Source organism: Mustela nivalis, assembly GCF_964662115.1.
Source record: "Mustela nivalis genome assembly, chromosome: 14".
Taxonomy (NCBI): domain Eukaryota; kingdom Metazoa; phylum Chordata; class Mammalia; order Carnivora; family Mustelidae; genus Mustela; species Mustela nivalis.
The window spans coordinates 83,663,426-83,679,848 of NC_139033.1; the positions used below are offsets into that span (position 1 = coordinate 83,663,426).

Below are 16,423 nucleotides of genomic sequence, written 5' to 3' on the forward strand. Positions count from 1 at the left end.
CCTCGCGGAAGGTCATGTCTGGGCTCTAGGCCCCGAGGCGCCCTATGCTGGCGTTACCAACCTATGGCCCGTACATATGATGGGACAACATGGGCGGCGGGGGCCCCAAAGCGACCGCCGCCACTGTGGCCTGGCAAAAAGAGCGCTTTTACAGCTCCACGAGAAAGAGTGGTCATTCGTCATTAAACAGCACAAATTCTATATAAATAAAAAGTAAAAAGGGGGAGGATATGGGGGAGGGAACGAAAATTGGCACAGACACGGATATATTGCTTTCCAGTTTCAATGCGACAGATGCAAATCATGACACCAGGGGAACAGAAACAAGGGCTGGATTTAGATTTTCAAAGCCAAGTGTGTTCCCCTTGTGGGGCTGGTGGGTTGCTAAGATGGACAGGGATGGGGAGCCAGGCCAGAGACAGCTTGGAGTTGGAGGCCTGAGAAACCCCGTGCATCCAGAAATGTGCAGAGGGCACAGGACTCCACTCCCTGCCCTAAGCTCCCCAGGAGAACAGCATTACGTTAAAATGGTGGCTCTGCTCTCCTTGCAAGAATAAAGCACAGAGAAATAAATACAGAATGTGGACATAATACCTTCAAAAGACTGTTTTCTGTCGCCTCCCTTGCCTCCCCGCTTCAACAGGTCCATAAGCAGAGGAGATGTTTGGGGGCACATGCCTCCCCCCGCAACCATGTGCTGCAAGTTCAGGCAGGAACTGCCTTGTCAAGTGAGCCCTCCCATCCCCACCCCTGCCACGCAGGACATGGGAAGGATCATAGGACATTGCCACCAGGTACTGGTGTAATCACGTGACAAGTAAACACCTTTTCCTGAGTCACACCATCACCTCCCTCCTCTGGTTCACTACATCCTCTCTTCTTGCAAGACCAGCACAGAAACTTGGCTTCTCCTGGTTTCTTTTCTCCTCACCCTAACCCCTTTCTTTTAATTAAAAAAAAAAAAAAAAAAAAAAAAGAGCAACTGTTCATAGATTTGTTTCTTTAAAACTTAGTGGCCTCCCTCATTCTCTTTTTTCTAAGCTGGGTGGTCAGGAGGGTTACTGGGAATGTCCTGGCTTCTGTACTGGTATTTGGAGAGCAGGAGAGGTGGGCAGCAGGGGCCGGGGCGGGGGGTGTGTGTGTCTCTGTCCTTCCGCCTGCTCTGGGATAGGAGCCCAGCGTCTTGAGCCTGGCTGGCAGAACAGCTCCCCCCTGCTCCTAACATTCCCCCATTCCTGATGCTCAGGAGACTTTAGAATGGGCTCCTGAGAAAAACAGCCGGAGTGTGGAGGAAGACAAAATGTCACTGGGACACGGACTGCCTCTGGAGTACATTCTAATATCGTATTAGGTATCTGAATCTGTTAGGAAAAAAACTTGAAACTATGTAGAAAACTTAAAAATATTCAAGTATCAAAAGGCTATTCGGATCAAAGTTTAAAACAAGCTGTCAGCAAGCTGTTGCTGCCAAGAGGAAACTTTACAAAAGTTAGTACTGAGTTTGTTCAGCAGAGAGCGAGAGAATGAAGTGATCTGTGTGGTGAGGGGGACGATCAGGGGAAGGGAGGGTATTGGCAGAGGGGGTGACGGGCTGGAGGAAGCCAGAGAGACTGAGGCCTTTTGAAGCTGAAGAGTAGAGCCTTTGCCCAGCAGGCAGTGGACAGGGTCACTATCTCTGGAGAAGAAGCCATAAAGTGCACAGCCTGGACCTCCCTCCCCCTGATGTCGGTCCTGGACAGACGGACAGACAGACGTTACATGGCTCCATGGGGAGCTGCCTTCCAAGGGGACATGAATAGCAAAAACAAAGCAACAGGACAGAATAGGAAGACCCATATCTGGACAGAGCTCCTTCTAGAAAGAAAGAAAAGGAAGGAGGCAAAAGGGGTCAAACGCTACACAGTGTTGACTTAGCTTTTCAAACCCTGTTAAGCAAACAGAGTCAAATTTCTAAGTCAAGGAAACTGAAAAGCCCCCACCCACACAGGGACAGGGCTGTGGCCCCCACAGTATGAAGCAGCATCAGTGTTTATTCAAGACACCATAGTGAGGGAATCTGCTCATGTTCCCTTCTCCCTGGAAGAGGGTGCATCTTGACAAGTGATCCAGTAGAAATCTTTGAAACTCTGGTAAGTTAAGTTCGTAGAAACCACTCCCTTCGCCTGGTCCCACGGCCAGGCCTGCGCGCCGAGGCATGCTGGCGTGGGGCGCCCTCTGGTGGCAGCATGGAAAACCGCAATCTGAGGCCCGGCGGGAGCTCACAGACCCAAAGGGCCCCGAGGCCCGTAACTGCCCAGGCCACTTAGCCTTTTGCCTTGGGTAGCTGTCTCTAGGCAGGTGGTCCAGCCCTTGGGGGCAAGGTGGCCCAATTACTCCTCAAGAAGATCCGGTTCCCGCTCTGTGGATAGCCCGATTTGCCAGGAGGTTTCCAGGCCGGTCTGCCGGCCTCTCAGAGATAGAACTGGGCCTTTAGACTTCAGTGGAGAACAGGATGCTCTGTCTCTTGCTGTCTGGGGCAGGGATGGCCTCCAGCTGCAGGAAGTACAGCAACACCTGGACCTGCCAGGGCACAGCAGGGAGGAGGAGAGAGGCAAGTGGCTCAGAGGGATGCTCATAGCTGCAGAGTGTGCTGGTGACAATGAGCTCCTCCTGGCAAGAGATCTGAGCGTCCCTGAAGGAATACCAAGCCAGCCCTGAGAAGCCCCAGGAAGGAACAGTAGGAAGGGCAGTGGCCTGAGTCCTCCCATCGCCCCCCACCCCTCAGCCACATGGCCTCAGTCCCTCTCTCTGCATCTCGGCCCCCTTCCCTTTACAGCTGGGTGGGAATGACTGGCAGGACTCCGCAAGGGCCAGGCAGAGGCCACCTCTGTGAGGTGAGGCAGTGTGAGCTGGAGTCTGTTTCCTCATACCTGGGACATGACTTCCAGGGACCAGCTGTCAGTCATGGATATGGGCTGGCTGGGGTTGGCAGGGAGCTTGCTTTCCTTCTCTGACGGCCGGAGCAGTGTGGGGCCGAAGACTGTGGCAAGGTTGTGCAGGGACATCTTGTTCACTGTTTCCTTTTCTGCCACCCTGCACGGGGCCAAAGCAGAGGGTGCTACTGTGACACAGCTTTCAGAGGGGGGTGAGACAGAGGGGCCAGACCACCCCGCCGAACTCAGGAAACATGACAGTGGGCCCCATCTTTCTGCCTTGGGCTGACTCTACAACACAGACACCCCACCCCTGGTCGTGCCGAAAGCAGACCCCACCCCGCTTCTTTTGGGTTGGAGGAGCCGAGGATGAAGAGCACCCGAGGCTGGCAGGGAGCTGGCCAGCTGTGGGCCGTGACCTGCTGGGGAAAGAAAGCCTAGCCACTGGCTGTAACTGAAGCATCTCACTCCTCCCTTAAGACTGGAGAGTACGGGTGAGTGGCAAGGTCCCTAGGAGCCATGGACTGCGACAGGAGCCAGTGTGCCACAAGAGAGACTACCCTGCAGCCTGGGGGTCCTGGAACCCTGGGCCCGAGGAAGAGTTGGGGTTACCTTTTCAGGTGGTCCAGAAGGAAGAGGAAGGTCAGCAGGTTGGCCTCTGGGAGTGACAGCAGCAAGTTAAGCATGCAGCTCTCCTTTGCAACAGGGTCTGACAGAGCTGCGGGTTGGAGGGGGGGTTTGGGAGGGATGTTATTCTCAGCGTCACAGTCAAGCTGGAGGCCCCTCCTGGGGCCCGAGTCAGAGGGCAGAGCACAGTCCAGGCCCATCATCACCCTGACCCACACAGCATTGGCCCCCAGTGAGGACCCCAGGATGGGTGCCTTTTCTGTATCCCAGAGGGCTGACAGGCACCCCAGGGACCAGTGGCAGAAGATGCCAGGCATAGCTGCCCTCCTGGCTGGCTTGGCCATTCCCACCTTCTGCTCGGAAAAGCCCAAGGCATGAGAAGCTGAGCGTGGAATGAAACGTAAAGGAAGAGGGGTAGGAGTTTTGGGGGGGCCCTGGCAGCTCCCTCATCACCCTGGGTCCCCTGGGCCCCAGTACCCCCACTTCGGATACCACCCTCCGGGTTGACGTAGGGTCAGGCTGGGCTTGAAGCCCCACTTGATGGGACTAGGATCTGGGGTTAGAGGAGCAGGGCAGGCACTCCAGTGAGGAGGAAGGAGCTTCTAGGACCCCATACCCCAGTGTGTCCACAGAGGTAGCGGCTGTTTCACCCTCTGGGGCCACTTGGAGGGATGCGGACAACGGGAGGCCCTGTAAAGATGGGCAGAGGCCTTCTGGTACCAGCTGGGTACACAGTCCTCCTGCCACCCACCAAGTCTGGACTGAAACACGGACCGGGTAGAGAGGGGAAGCTCCCATGCTCACCAATGCCCTCGGCAAAATTGGGGTAGAATTCATCCGTGAAGAGGGGCTCCGGCAGCTCACGGAAATACAGCTTCAGCGTTCCGGCAATGGCGTTCACGTCCATCTCGCTCATCATCACCGACACGTCCTTGTTATCTGGAAGGAGTGAGGACATGAAGCATGGCCTACTCAGGAATCCCAAACAGGGCTCTGCTCTCCCTGCCTCGGCCTAGCACAGCCCACAGCAGGCTGGCTTTTGGGGTTCCTCCTTTCAGCAGCTCATCTTCTTCCAAGCACACCAGTGATTCTGACATGGGAGGCGTCCTCTCTTGATGGGCAAGGGGCAGCCTGGCAGCTGAGCCACCATGAGGGGCTGTGAGGCTGGTGGAGGCCAGACACTGCCTGGGCAGGGATTGGGGGTGCTCTGCTCTGTAGTGACCACCTGGCTACAGGCATCTTCTGATAACATTAAGATACTGAGTTTCAAACCAGTGCCTTCCCTCTGGACCATGGTGTCACAAGCCAGGGAGGGGAGAGGACACAGGCACCAAGTCCTGTCTCTGCCCCCTTCTACTCTGGGAAGCCTCTGGGGTCTCAGCATCCTCATCTGGGGATTAAGGCAGTTCCACCAAGTTCTAATAGACCACACTGACTCCTGGGCTTTGGTCAGCACCTCTCTTCCAGCTGGAGGAAGCAAACTAAACCCCAGCATGAGGTGGGGTGGCCCCACAGAAGCCCCTGGTCCCACTCCATGGGACCCATCATGCATGGTTCAGACAGGAGAATGGGCTTCTGCAGAACCACCTCCCACCGCTCCCTCTTCTTTTCATTTGAAAACTAAAACAGTAAAGGAAAGGTATGGAGCCAGCATGAGCCAAGCCATGGGAGGCACACGGTTACCACACCCACACCCCCAGTCCGCGCTGCCCAGGCTGACACTCACTGACATCAAAGGCTGCCTTCAGTGCCTGGATGTCTGTGGCCACTCCAGACACGCGGTAGATGCCCACTTCCTCCATGCCCCGGCGCTCGATCTCTTCCACACACTGGCGCACAATGTAGGGCACCTTGGATCTCTCCCTCCTGCAGGGGAGAGGCAGTGCCTTTAGTGCCTGGTGCTCCAGCTCAGGATGCGGTGAGGCTAGAACCACCCCGTCTGTACATCTGGACACCTGGAGATGGGGGTGATGGAGGCCCCCAAGGTTGGGCTCACACGGACCTGTCTGCATGCTTTCCCTCTGCTGTGAGAGCTCATGATTACCATCACTTACATCTTATGAAGGCTTTGTTCTTCCTTTTTTTTTTTTAATTTTATTTATTTATCAGAGAGAGACCGGGGGGGGGGGAGAGCGAGCACAGGCAGACAGAATGGCAGGCAGAGGCAGAGGGAGAAGCAGGCTCCCTGCCGAGCAAGGAGCCCGATGCGGGACTCGATCCCAGGACGCCGGGATCATGACCTGAGCCGAAGGCAGCTGCTTAACCAACTGAGCCACCCAGGCATCCCTGTTCTTCCTTTTTAAAGGTTTTATTTATTTGAAACAGAGAGAACACAAGCAGGGGAGGGGCAGGGGGAGAGGGACAAGCAGGCTCCTAGCTGAGTGGGGAGCCCGCCACGGGGCTTGATCCCAGGACCCTGAGAACGTGACCTGAGCCAAAGTCAGACACCTCCCTGAGCCACCCAGGGGCCGCCATTATTAGGTCCTTTCTAAGGTAGCTGGATGCCTGTGAATTATACAGGATTTAGGAGGTCAGGAGGCTTTTCGAAGTGGTATCAGCTATAGGAAGTCAGTTACAAAGATCCAGGTGTTGGGCAAACAGGTGGCCGCACAGGGTGCTGGACTCAGTCTCGGCCCTGCTACCCACTTGCTGTGAGGGGAATCCTGATCCCTCCAAGCCTCAGCAAGAGGTGAGAGAGGTAAGCCCTGCACACGGCGTCATTCCACCACCATCTGCTGGATGAATGACTCCACAGGTCTGCCTCCAATCAGCACCCAGAATCCTGGGATTCTAAACACTATTCACTCATGTCTTAACAATGCACAATGCTGGTACCTCCACACGGGACCCTGGAGTAGGAATACTTCAGAAACGGGGAGACATGCTGTTTGGAGTGTCTGCTCCAGCCTAGCTGAGCACCTGGATTCAGGAGCCCAGCAAAGCTCCCTCCCCAGCCACCCCATCAGCAGCACTTATTTGAATAACCGCTGACATAGTCCTCTCTGCTCAGGCCCCAGACCCTGGGGACAGCTGGGGTGCAGCTGGGGGCGGGGAGTAGTGTTTGGACACAATTAGGTGTCCGGGGAACATCGGATGCAGGCCCCGGCTCGGACGACCAATGAGGTCAGGGGCACAGCCAGATTCCAAATGGAGGAAGTGAATGATGGATCCTGGCAGGGAGAGATCTGTGTCCCTGAGAACTGCTCTCCAACATAGACTTCTCCAGGCAGCTGACCCGACCAAGGGGTCGAGGTGGCCATCATTCTACAGGAACCCTGATCAGGATAGATTCTGAGTGAGGGAAGAAAACCCTGACCTTGCACAGTTCCAGTAGTGTGGGAGCCCGCCTGCAAGAAGGTGGCGAGGATATTCCTAAGCTGACAGGGCCACGTTTCACCCTATCAGGGGAGGCAACCAAGCACATAGAGTGCTCTGGGGGCCTGGGAGGTGGCCTTGCGCACAGAGGACTGTGTACAGAGAGGGGAGACCCTCACCTGTTCTTTCCTTCAGAAACACCTGGCGAGGAGGAGTGCCCACTGTGCCCAGGGATGAGAGACATATGAACTCCAGCCCCCCTCCACTCACTTGGTGACCACGGCAATCTTGACTCCGAAGACGCCCGTCTGTTTTCGGGAAGGCATTCTCTTCAAGCTGAACTCCCTACTGGTGAACTTGACAGAGAGCTTCACTTCAATCTGCAGGGGGAGGCAGGGGCACGGCCCTCTCAACTTTCTGGGACTCACAGTCTTGAGTTCCCGGAGGTGCAGGGGGCTTAGCAAATCACTCCCCCTCCCCGAGCAAGTGGGCTAAGATCCCAGTGTAGGGCGGGTCCCTGGCCCAGCTCAGCAAGAACCGGGACCGGTCAGGATGATTCAAGGGTTGGTTCTTGCAGGACACTGCCCCCCAAACCCTAACTCCCACTGCTTTTCTTTCTTAATAGTTAAGAAAACAACAGAAAAAGTACAGACAATAACATAACAAAAAGTCATGAATTATCTATCAAATGTTAACATTTTGTCACATATGCCCAGACCTTTTCTGGTATGTAATAGTTTTGTTATTTTTTTTTAAAAAGGTCTAAATCCTTCTGGGACCCTGAAAACTAATCAGGGTCGCAGTTTCTACAGTTCAAGGTCACTGGGAATTGCTTTCCAGCCACCAATGGATACTTTCCTGCCCGTAGTGATCCTGCTTTGCAGTGCCTTTCCCTCCTCCAGCCATGCTCCACCTCAGACACTAGCTCAGGCTTAGCCTCCTTCTGATTGTTTTGGAAGGAATCGGTGCCACCCTCATCTTGTGGAAAAAGTAGGCGCCAACATACCCCATTCATGGCGATGACAGTCCGCTGCCAGTCTCTGTCCTGCAGGGCCTGGGGGTCCAGCTGAAAGCAAGCAGTTAGGATTATCAGGTGCCCTGAGATCTGCACAGAGACCCTGCCAGGAAGAAGCCCAAGCCTGTGCCTTCTCCACACCTAAGTCGGAATTAGAGCTGGATCTCTGTTGGCACCTCTGTCTGGAGGCCAAGAGGGGTCCTGACAGAGAACTTGCTAGAAAAACCTTGGAAACTGAGAGCCCTCCTGCTCCCAAACCTGTACTTCACAGGCTCAGGGCCCTGTTCCTCCCTCTGTCCCTTCCCACGGGAAATTCAAGTCCATACTGGTGGTCAACTTACTCCCCTTCACCAACCATTGCAGGCGCCATGTGCAGCTCAGGGAGGCTGAGCATTTGGCTTAGATATTTTGGGAAACCCAAGTTCAACAGGAACTTTCAGAGGGCATGCCAATGAAGAGTCTGGGACAGTTTCCCCCCTGAGCGTGCTAGGTGGTAGGAGCCCATGCAGGAGGGGTCTCCAGTCCAGGCCAGTTCTATGGTTCAGAGTCAGGACCAGAAGGACCCAGAGCCCAGCTCCAAATCACACAGCCAGTGATGGGTGCTGGGGGGCCCTCTGCACCCTCTCCGACTTCTACCCCACGCAGCACTGTCTGAGTACCAGCCTGTAGGACCATGTTGCTGAATCTCACCCCACAGCCTATGTTGCTATGAGACCCTGACCTTCAAGGTCAGGCCAAGGGCCCCCCATCTAGGAGGACTCCATCTTCCCTGTTTTGGTAAGCACACATTCCACACCACTGGGCTGGGCTGGACAAATGAACACCTGGGAAGATCTCGTTTCAAAAACAGTTCCCCGGGTTCTACTCCCAGAGTTGCACCAGCAGTGAGGGGAAAGGAGGGGAAATCTGGGATTCATCTAACTAGAAACCTCCCCAAGGGATTCTGATATAAAGGCAGATTAGGGAGCCACTGTCCAACACTGTATAACCTGGCGCTCCTCCTGCAGGGCCTTGTGATTTTATCACTCACTTCATGTCTGCAACTAGACACACCACTGGAGAGCAGGGTCTGTGCCTCGCAATTGCTGCACACACCAACTTGTGTGTGTGCATGCATGCACATGTACACACACACACACACACACACACACACACACGGACAGTACTGAGCACAGCACCAGGTACAGAGGGGTGCTCAGAATAAGCATCCCGTATCTACCCACTGCAAGAGACCCAAGGGGTGAGAGCCACATGGGCCTTGTGCAGGACAGGAAAGAAGGTCCAGTGGCAGCTACAACTCAGGTGTTTGCAACCTGAGCCTCTCTCCTTACACTGCTTGGCACGGAGGCTCAGCACAGGCACTCCCGGCAGGAGCAGCGAGGCATCACCTCCCCTTCAAGGGCCTACTGGTTAACATCCCCAAAGATCTGAAATGCATGGACAGAATGACACAGAAAAAACAAAGGGTGGCAGAGTGTCTCCCTCCTGCAACTGTAGGGTCACAGGTTCTCATTCCTTAGGGGCCAGACCTCTGGGCCACAGAGACCCCAACTCTGAGGGGCAGGGCCTGTGAGCAGGGACCAGGCAGTCACAAACCACTCAGAAAAGGAAAACCCAACTTCCCCAAGAGAGTGAATCCCAGGCATCCAGCTGGGGGAATGGCCTCCTCCAGGGGTGGCATGAGGGGATGATGCTGGGGCCCCACACTCTCAACCGGACCAGGTGCGGTGAGACAAGGTAAAGGTGGGGTGCACCGCCAGCCTCTCACCCCCAACTCCTGTGCCCTAGCTGTCCGGGAAGGAAAGGGACAGACACCGTCCCTTCTGCTCCTAAGCAAAGGGAGAGCTTCATACCACCACTGGGAGTTTTCTTTAAAGGGAGACACAAAAGCAGCTTCAGCAGGAGACCCTCACTTCCCTGTCCCTCCTGGAAACAGTCATCCCTGGGCCCCTCTCCCAATGCAGCCAGCAAGCAGAGCAAAGGAGCACCATATCCAGGTAGCAGGGACCCTGCCCCGACATGGCCTCCCCGGGGAAACCACGGCACACCCCTCTGCCCACCTTGCCCTTGCACACGAGGTTTCGGATGTAGGTCCACAGGGCAGTGCCCCGAGCACACAAGTGCTTTTCAGCAGAGACCAGCCGGCTCCGGCCCACCCGGCTGGGGTGGAAGTACCGCAGGACGCCCTGTATGGCGGCGGGGGCAGACAGCATCTCTCGCATCCTTGGCCCTGCTGTTCTGAGAGGCTGATGTGGCTAGACAGGAGCGTGTTTGGACAGCAGTGTGACAAGCTCCCGGCCTCCACTGCCTTTTGACCACGCTGGTCGGGAAACCCCACCCCTGCAGCCTGGCTCGCCAAGGTCAAAGTTTCCGATCACCCCTGGATTCTCCTTTTTTGTGTGTGTTTGGAAAATACAGCCCCATCCCCCACCAGCAGCCTATTGGTTACGGGAACTCCGAGTCAGTTTTCTTTAAAGCCCAGAAAAGTCAAGCTTCCTTCTCAAGTGGCTGGTTTCCTGTGGGTGCCTTTGGAAACACTGAGTAACATGTGTCTGCCTGGCTAGCCTGCCTGCCTCATGGCTGGAAGTGCTCTAGGGACACCCCCCTCCTCCGAGCCTCTACCACCCCAGTCAGGGACACCAAGAATAGTATGGAGTCTTGCCTGGACTCAAAGCAGACATCCCACGGCCCCCTGCGTCCCCCACCCCCTGGCACTGCCAGCCCCGTGGAGGGTGTTCACTGCCATTGCCCACCGCCAGCACCAAGGTCCAGGCCCATTGCCACCTGGCCCCAGAGGCTGTGGCAGGAGCTGGCCTCCAGAGTGCAGACCTGGCCCACGGAGCTGCCAGGCTGCTCCTCACCCAGCCCCTAGGACTTGCAGCAGCTCCAGTGGGAAAGACCGGCCCCAGGCTGGCTTGGCTCCAAAGAACAGAGTGTGCCGAGCAGAGCGGAAGCAGCATGAAGAATAACACGATGATGAGGCCCAAGGCTTGGGGCAGTCGGGCTCCAAACGACATTCAAGGCTGGCACGCGCTCTCGTGCGGCTATTTCAAGGACCAGAGAAGTAAACAAGGCGGGACTGGGATCTGGGAAAATAGATGACTGAGGAGGAGGACCAGGAAATGGTGCTCCAGACGCCCGTGGGGGCCCCTCGGGGTCTCAAGGTCTCGGCAAGGAATGTGGCTGCTGCTGGGGGATGGGGGACAGGGACTGGGCGGGTGGGGGGGGCGGTTTCTGCTCACCAATGTTCTCTGGAGGAAGGGCTGGTTTCTAGCTTGTCTCCCCGGGGTTGGGCAAGGTGGGGAGACACTGGTAGGCGGTGGGGCTGGTGGATGGCTGCCCCCGCATGTCTGGGTGGCTCTGCTGAGGACCAGGCGCTGCCCTCAGCCCGAGAGGCAGGACTAAACCGCCCAAAGGAGGCAATACCCATTCCCTCTGTGTCCACTGTCACCACCCAGGACGGCCCAAAAGGGTTTCCCACGTGTGCACTGTAACCTTACTCCCTCCCTGGAATGGGTCTTCTGAGAGACACCCAGAGAAATCTCTCCGGGAGGGAAATCTGGTTTCCCGTTTCTGCTCTTATTGCTACAATCTGTTCTCTTGAGCTCCAGCGTCCACATCTTTAATTCCTTGCTGCCCTTCTCTGGTCCCCACCAGGCTCCAGCATCACTTAAATGGATAAAGGAACACTGCCTAGGACATCTAAGATGATAATAAGTGCTGGGGAGGCTGTGGAGAAACAGGAGCCCTCAGATACCGCCGCTGGGGATATAAAATACAGCAGCCACTCTGGAAAAGAAGGGCAGATCCTCGTAGAGCTAAACTTGGCTGCCCAACACAGCAATTCCACCCCCGGTTTCCACACGGGAAGAATGAAAACATCCGTTCACACCAAGACTTGTGTGCACACGTTCACAGCAGCGTTAACCGTAACAGCCCCGAGCTGGAAACCCAAGTGTCCATCAACTGGTTGGTGGATAAACACAGCATGGTGAATGGATACATAGGATGGACTACGATCCGGCCATAACCAATACTTGCTAGCATGTGGGTGACCCCACAAACGTGCTCAGTGTTAGAAGCCTGTCATAAAGACCACATAATACAGAATGATTCCATTTATGTGAAATACACAGAATGGGCAAATCTGTAGATAAAAAAGCAGATCAGCCTGGGTCTGCGGGTAAGAACAGCAGGTGATTATAAATGGGAATGATGAAATGGTTTTGGGGAGATGGAAATATTCTAAAATTGGATTGTTGGTGAGAGTTACACAACTCTGTAAATTTACTAAAAATGACTGAATTGTATACTTAAGATGGAGTTACTGTATGTCATGCTAGTTGAAGAAAATAAGATATAGGCTCCCAGAATGGATCACAATAGAGCAAGGAGGGCCCAGGTCACATGGCCACACTTTCTTCACCAGGACAGAGGTACGCTTCTTGAGGGCAAATCTTGGGGAATCTGGACAAGGAGGATTTGCTCACATGTTTTTTACACGTTCATAGCTTTTAAAGCCTAAAATCTTCCTCATAAGTTTATTAAACAATCTTACCTGTTTTATGTGTCTGGTACAAGAGACACTTTGGACCTCTCCCAGAGAGGGAGGTTTCAGAGGTGACAAGGGTTTCTTCCCTTGCTCATTTACCCACAACAGGGGTTGTATCTCATTCATCTCTGAGCAACCCCCAGCCCCCCCAACAGGTACCCAGGAAGGCATCCCTCCGCCCAATAGCAGGATGCCGTAGCGTGCTGAGTGTCTGCGTGGATGGACCGTTGTGTGGTTTGGTGATGAAAGGCTGGGTCTCTTGGTTCCTTTCTAACAGTATCTGCTCTCCCCAACCAGCTGACTGAAAACCACATCTTCCCCAAACCCCATCTCCTGCCTACCTGACCACAGCTCTTATTTTCACTTTCGTTGATGTCTGTCTCTCGTACGGGCCCCAAGCACAGGGCTTTCTTCTTTTTCATTTGCTGTGGTACCTCCGTGTCAAGACACGTGTATATGGGATATATGACATAAACATTTTTCATATACATGGATTGCAATACGTGTTGGCACAGACTAAACATTTGGTCACTTGGCATTGCCGGGTGACAGATACCTGCCCTCTTCTGGGTGAGGGTGCTGAGCCTCCCAAAGGTGGCTTCCCCACCATGCCACAGGGGCTGACTGTCCCTCTAGTGGTGGGGGATTTCATGAAGGACGCAAGTCGCTGAGTCTGGGCTACCACGTCCATCCCTTCACCCTGTGGACATGCTAACTCTTTAAAGAAGTTAAAACTCTTTAAAAATTGGAAGTTAAAAAATATAATATATATAATGTATATATTATATATTATAAAATATATATTTTATATATTAACCATTATATATTATAACCATTAATGACTATATATTAGAAAATATATAATAGATAACATAAAATATTATACATTATAAATATTAGAGATTAAAAAATATATACACATATATATATATATGTGTGTGTGTGTGTATATATATATAAAACATAAAATGAACCATTTTTAAGTTCACAATTCAGTAGCATTAAGCACATCCCCAATGTTGAGTAATCATTACCACCATCTACTGCCAAACTTCATCATCATCCCAAACACCATCCCCGTGAAGCAGTAACTCCCCATTTCCACCCCCTCTCAGCCCCTGGGAACCTCTGTTCTATTCTCAGTCCCTAGGAGTTCACCGGTTCTAGGTAGCTCCTGTTAAGTGGAATCCCAGGTCACTCATTCTTTTCTGTCTGACTTATTTCACTTAGTACAATGTCCTCGTAGTCCACCCATGAAGCGTGTATCTGAAAGTCCTTCCTGTTATGGCTGCATCGTATTTCTATGTATGGATATACTACGGTTGGTTTACGGACCCACCAGCTAATGGACACTTTTGGTTCCTTCCAGGTTCAGGCTGTCATGCATGTACAAGTGCTAGTGGTGTCCCCACATCGCACAGCTGCTGGGAGTGGGGGAAGGAGAAGATGCCTGCGAGCAGAAAGACCTCACAGTAAGACCTCACACTAAGGTCCTGGTGAGGGCTGGAGCATGGGTGTCCGGGCACCCCCAGAAGGGGGAGCACAGCTGGACCTGTCGGTCTATATCCAACCAGGTTTCCACTCACGAGGCAAGCAACTCGGGCCGGCAGAGTTTGGGAACCCACATACGGCCACTCCAAGCACTAGCTTCGAACAAAGCTTCAAACAAAGTTTGAAAACAGACAAACCAGAACCCCGAGGCCCCAATCTCATCCAAGACTCAGAAAAAATGTTAGAAAGAAAAAACAACTCTGATGATCCCACTGGAATGAGTGGTGAGCCCCGCGAGACACGCAAAATACCGGGAGAAATGGGAGAAGACAAAACTCTAGGGTTTGATATAAGTTAATCACTGAGAAGAAACAGCGTGGAGGGGGTTTAGCATCAGAAAATCGGCAAACGGAGGAGAGCAGGGAAAGATGGAAAGAAGGACTTCCTAATAACTGCAAGGCTCTAATTTCTCTGGGCTTTGATGCAATCTCATCAGTCTTGTGCTCCTGCTCAGCTCAGAACATAGGACGTTTGACATTTCCACCTGGGAAAAACCTTCCCCTGAAGCCCCAGACCCAGTGACCCCAACTTAGTGAAGATTTCCCTGTCCTCTGACTCCCTCCAAATAACTGCATCCAAGCCACGCAGCCACCCCAGGTCATGGCCTGCTCCTGCTCTGGCTCTCAGCACATCTGCAGATCCTTCCTTCCTGAGACTCTCTGCTCCGTGAAACATAGGGGCACATGTCTTCTTGTTCTCGGGGTCCCTGAGGCCTGACATGCAGGAGGCCCTTCATCACTAGGGCGGCACAGCGGGCTCTTGGTGTCTGCTGATAGGACAGGGATGGCTTTGCTTGCTCGGATTCAGGGAATACTATCAGTGGGGCCCTATGCACCTGTCTGCACGTGAGGGCTCAGGTTTTCGAGTCTCTGACTCTTTCTTGAACAGCTGGCGCCCCCAGGGCTGTGTCCCTGTTCTACACTTGGTCCTTCTGCCTTTCTCTCTGGGATGGCCTGATGCTGTGAACAAACCAATTCACCCATCCTGGGTTTAGGAGGGGGAGCCCTCCATCCTCCTCTTGTGGAAATGCCATTGTTTAGGAGGGGAAGTGGGGATCTGGCCAGGCATCTGAAGAGCAAGGGCCGAAACCTGAGACTCAGACCGGTGGTTCCTGAACCCTCAACTCATCACTACCACGTGGAACCTGAGACTCAGACCGGTGGTTCCTGAACCCTCAGCTCATCAGTACCACGTGGAACCTGAGACTCAGACCGGTGGTTCCTGAACCCTCAGCTCATCACTACCACGTGGAGGAGGAAAGGGAGCCCGATCAAGCCCCAGGAAATTGGGACTCGGCTCCCCAGATGACTCTGACACCTTCTGCCCAGACAGGTGTGTGAGCAGCTTTGCTGGAGACTTGATTTCCATCCCTTGCCCCTCAGAGGGGCCTGTCCGGCCTCTGCCCTTCTAGCCAGCTTGGACTTCTCCCTGGCTCCCCGTAGACACACCAGGGGTGCTGCACCTTCTCCATTTCACAGAGAGGGCTTTACACTCAACTTTTCAGTCAATGTACATATGTGGGGGGTGGGTAGCACTTGGGTGGGGGAAGGCCATGCTATTCCCAACCCCCCTCCCCAGACCCTCAGCAATGGGGAGGGCAGGGCTCTATGTCCCAACCACGTGGCATACTTGGAAGGGGCCTGATATTGCTGGGAAAAGCCCCACTCAGAAAACAGTATCTGGAGGAGTTGAGGGACACAGGTGGTCATCACCATGCCTCCTCTGACTTCCTGCCTTCTTGCTCCTGGGGATGCTGGCTTGTAAGCAAGCCCCACCAGAAATGGGGGTCTCTAGGGGCAGGGCCAGCCACTGCCTACTCTGTGTGAGTCACAAACGGACCTTGCGTCATGCTGGGATTCCTTCCTGGCCGATGTTGGCTGGCCAGGCTTCCCACTCACTCAGCTCTTCCCACTCACCCAGCTCTTCCATGGAAGCAGAAACAGAGCCAGAGCCCGCCTTCTTCCACCAACAGTGACGACACTGAGTAATAATACCAGCAGCAGCCACTGAAGACCCCCACGGCCAGCTCCATGGCAACCAGCTACAGTTTACACGGGAGGAAATACATTTATGCAGGCAGTGGTGACTTGCCCTAGCTCCCAGGAGGTGCACTGGGGCTGAAGGAGTGGACAAAGGGTTTCCCTTGGGCAACACCAGGAAGGCTGCTCTGAGTTGTTTTCCAACTAGACCTTGTTCTTGGGAATGTCCCACGAGCTCAATTTTAGCAAAAACCACCCCCTGATATCTTTGATAGCTGATGAACTTCGACAAGTGACCAGATTCCTCGCCCCCCCATCACCTCTGGGTAATGTCTGATTGCCCTGGCCTCCTTTCAGAAAAGAACCCGTTAGGTTGATTTACCCCTGATGTTTCCCCTTACCCCTGATGTTTCCCTTCAGTAGCTTCCAACCAACAATCCCCCCACACCCTGCTTCTTGGCTATAAATTCCC

At 53.9% G+C, this 16,423-nt stretch overlaps 1 protein-coding gene across 1 annotated transcript in view; it reads right to left on the minus strand.

Moving 5' to 3' along the window:
* Positions 1-267: 267 nt before the first annotated feature.
* BCR (BCR activator of RhoGEF and GTPase) overlaps positions 268-16,423 on the minus strand; it is a 122,235-nt gene continuing 106,079 nt past the window's right edge. The window contains exons 17-23 of the mRNA XM_082697797.1: positions 7,861-7,920; positions 7,125-7,234; positions 5,266-5,405; positions 4,344-4,478; positions 3,525-3,630; positions 2,910-3,072; positions 268-2,559 (exon numbers count right to left, since the gene is read on the minus strand). Of these exons, the coding sequence (XP_082553923.1) occupies positions 2,470-2,559; positions 2,910-3,072; positions 3,525-3,630; positions 4,344-4,478; positions 5,266-5,405; positions 7,125-7,234; positions 7,861-7,920 (804 nt within the window). The 3' untranslated portion in view covers positions 268-2,469. The remainder of the gene's footprint in view (positions 2,560-2,909; positions 3,073-3,524; positions 3,631-4,343; positions 4,479-5,265; positions 5,406-7,124; positions 7,235-7,860; positions 7,921-16,423) is intronic.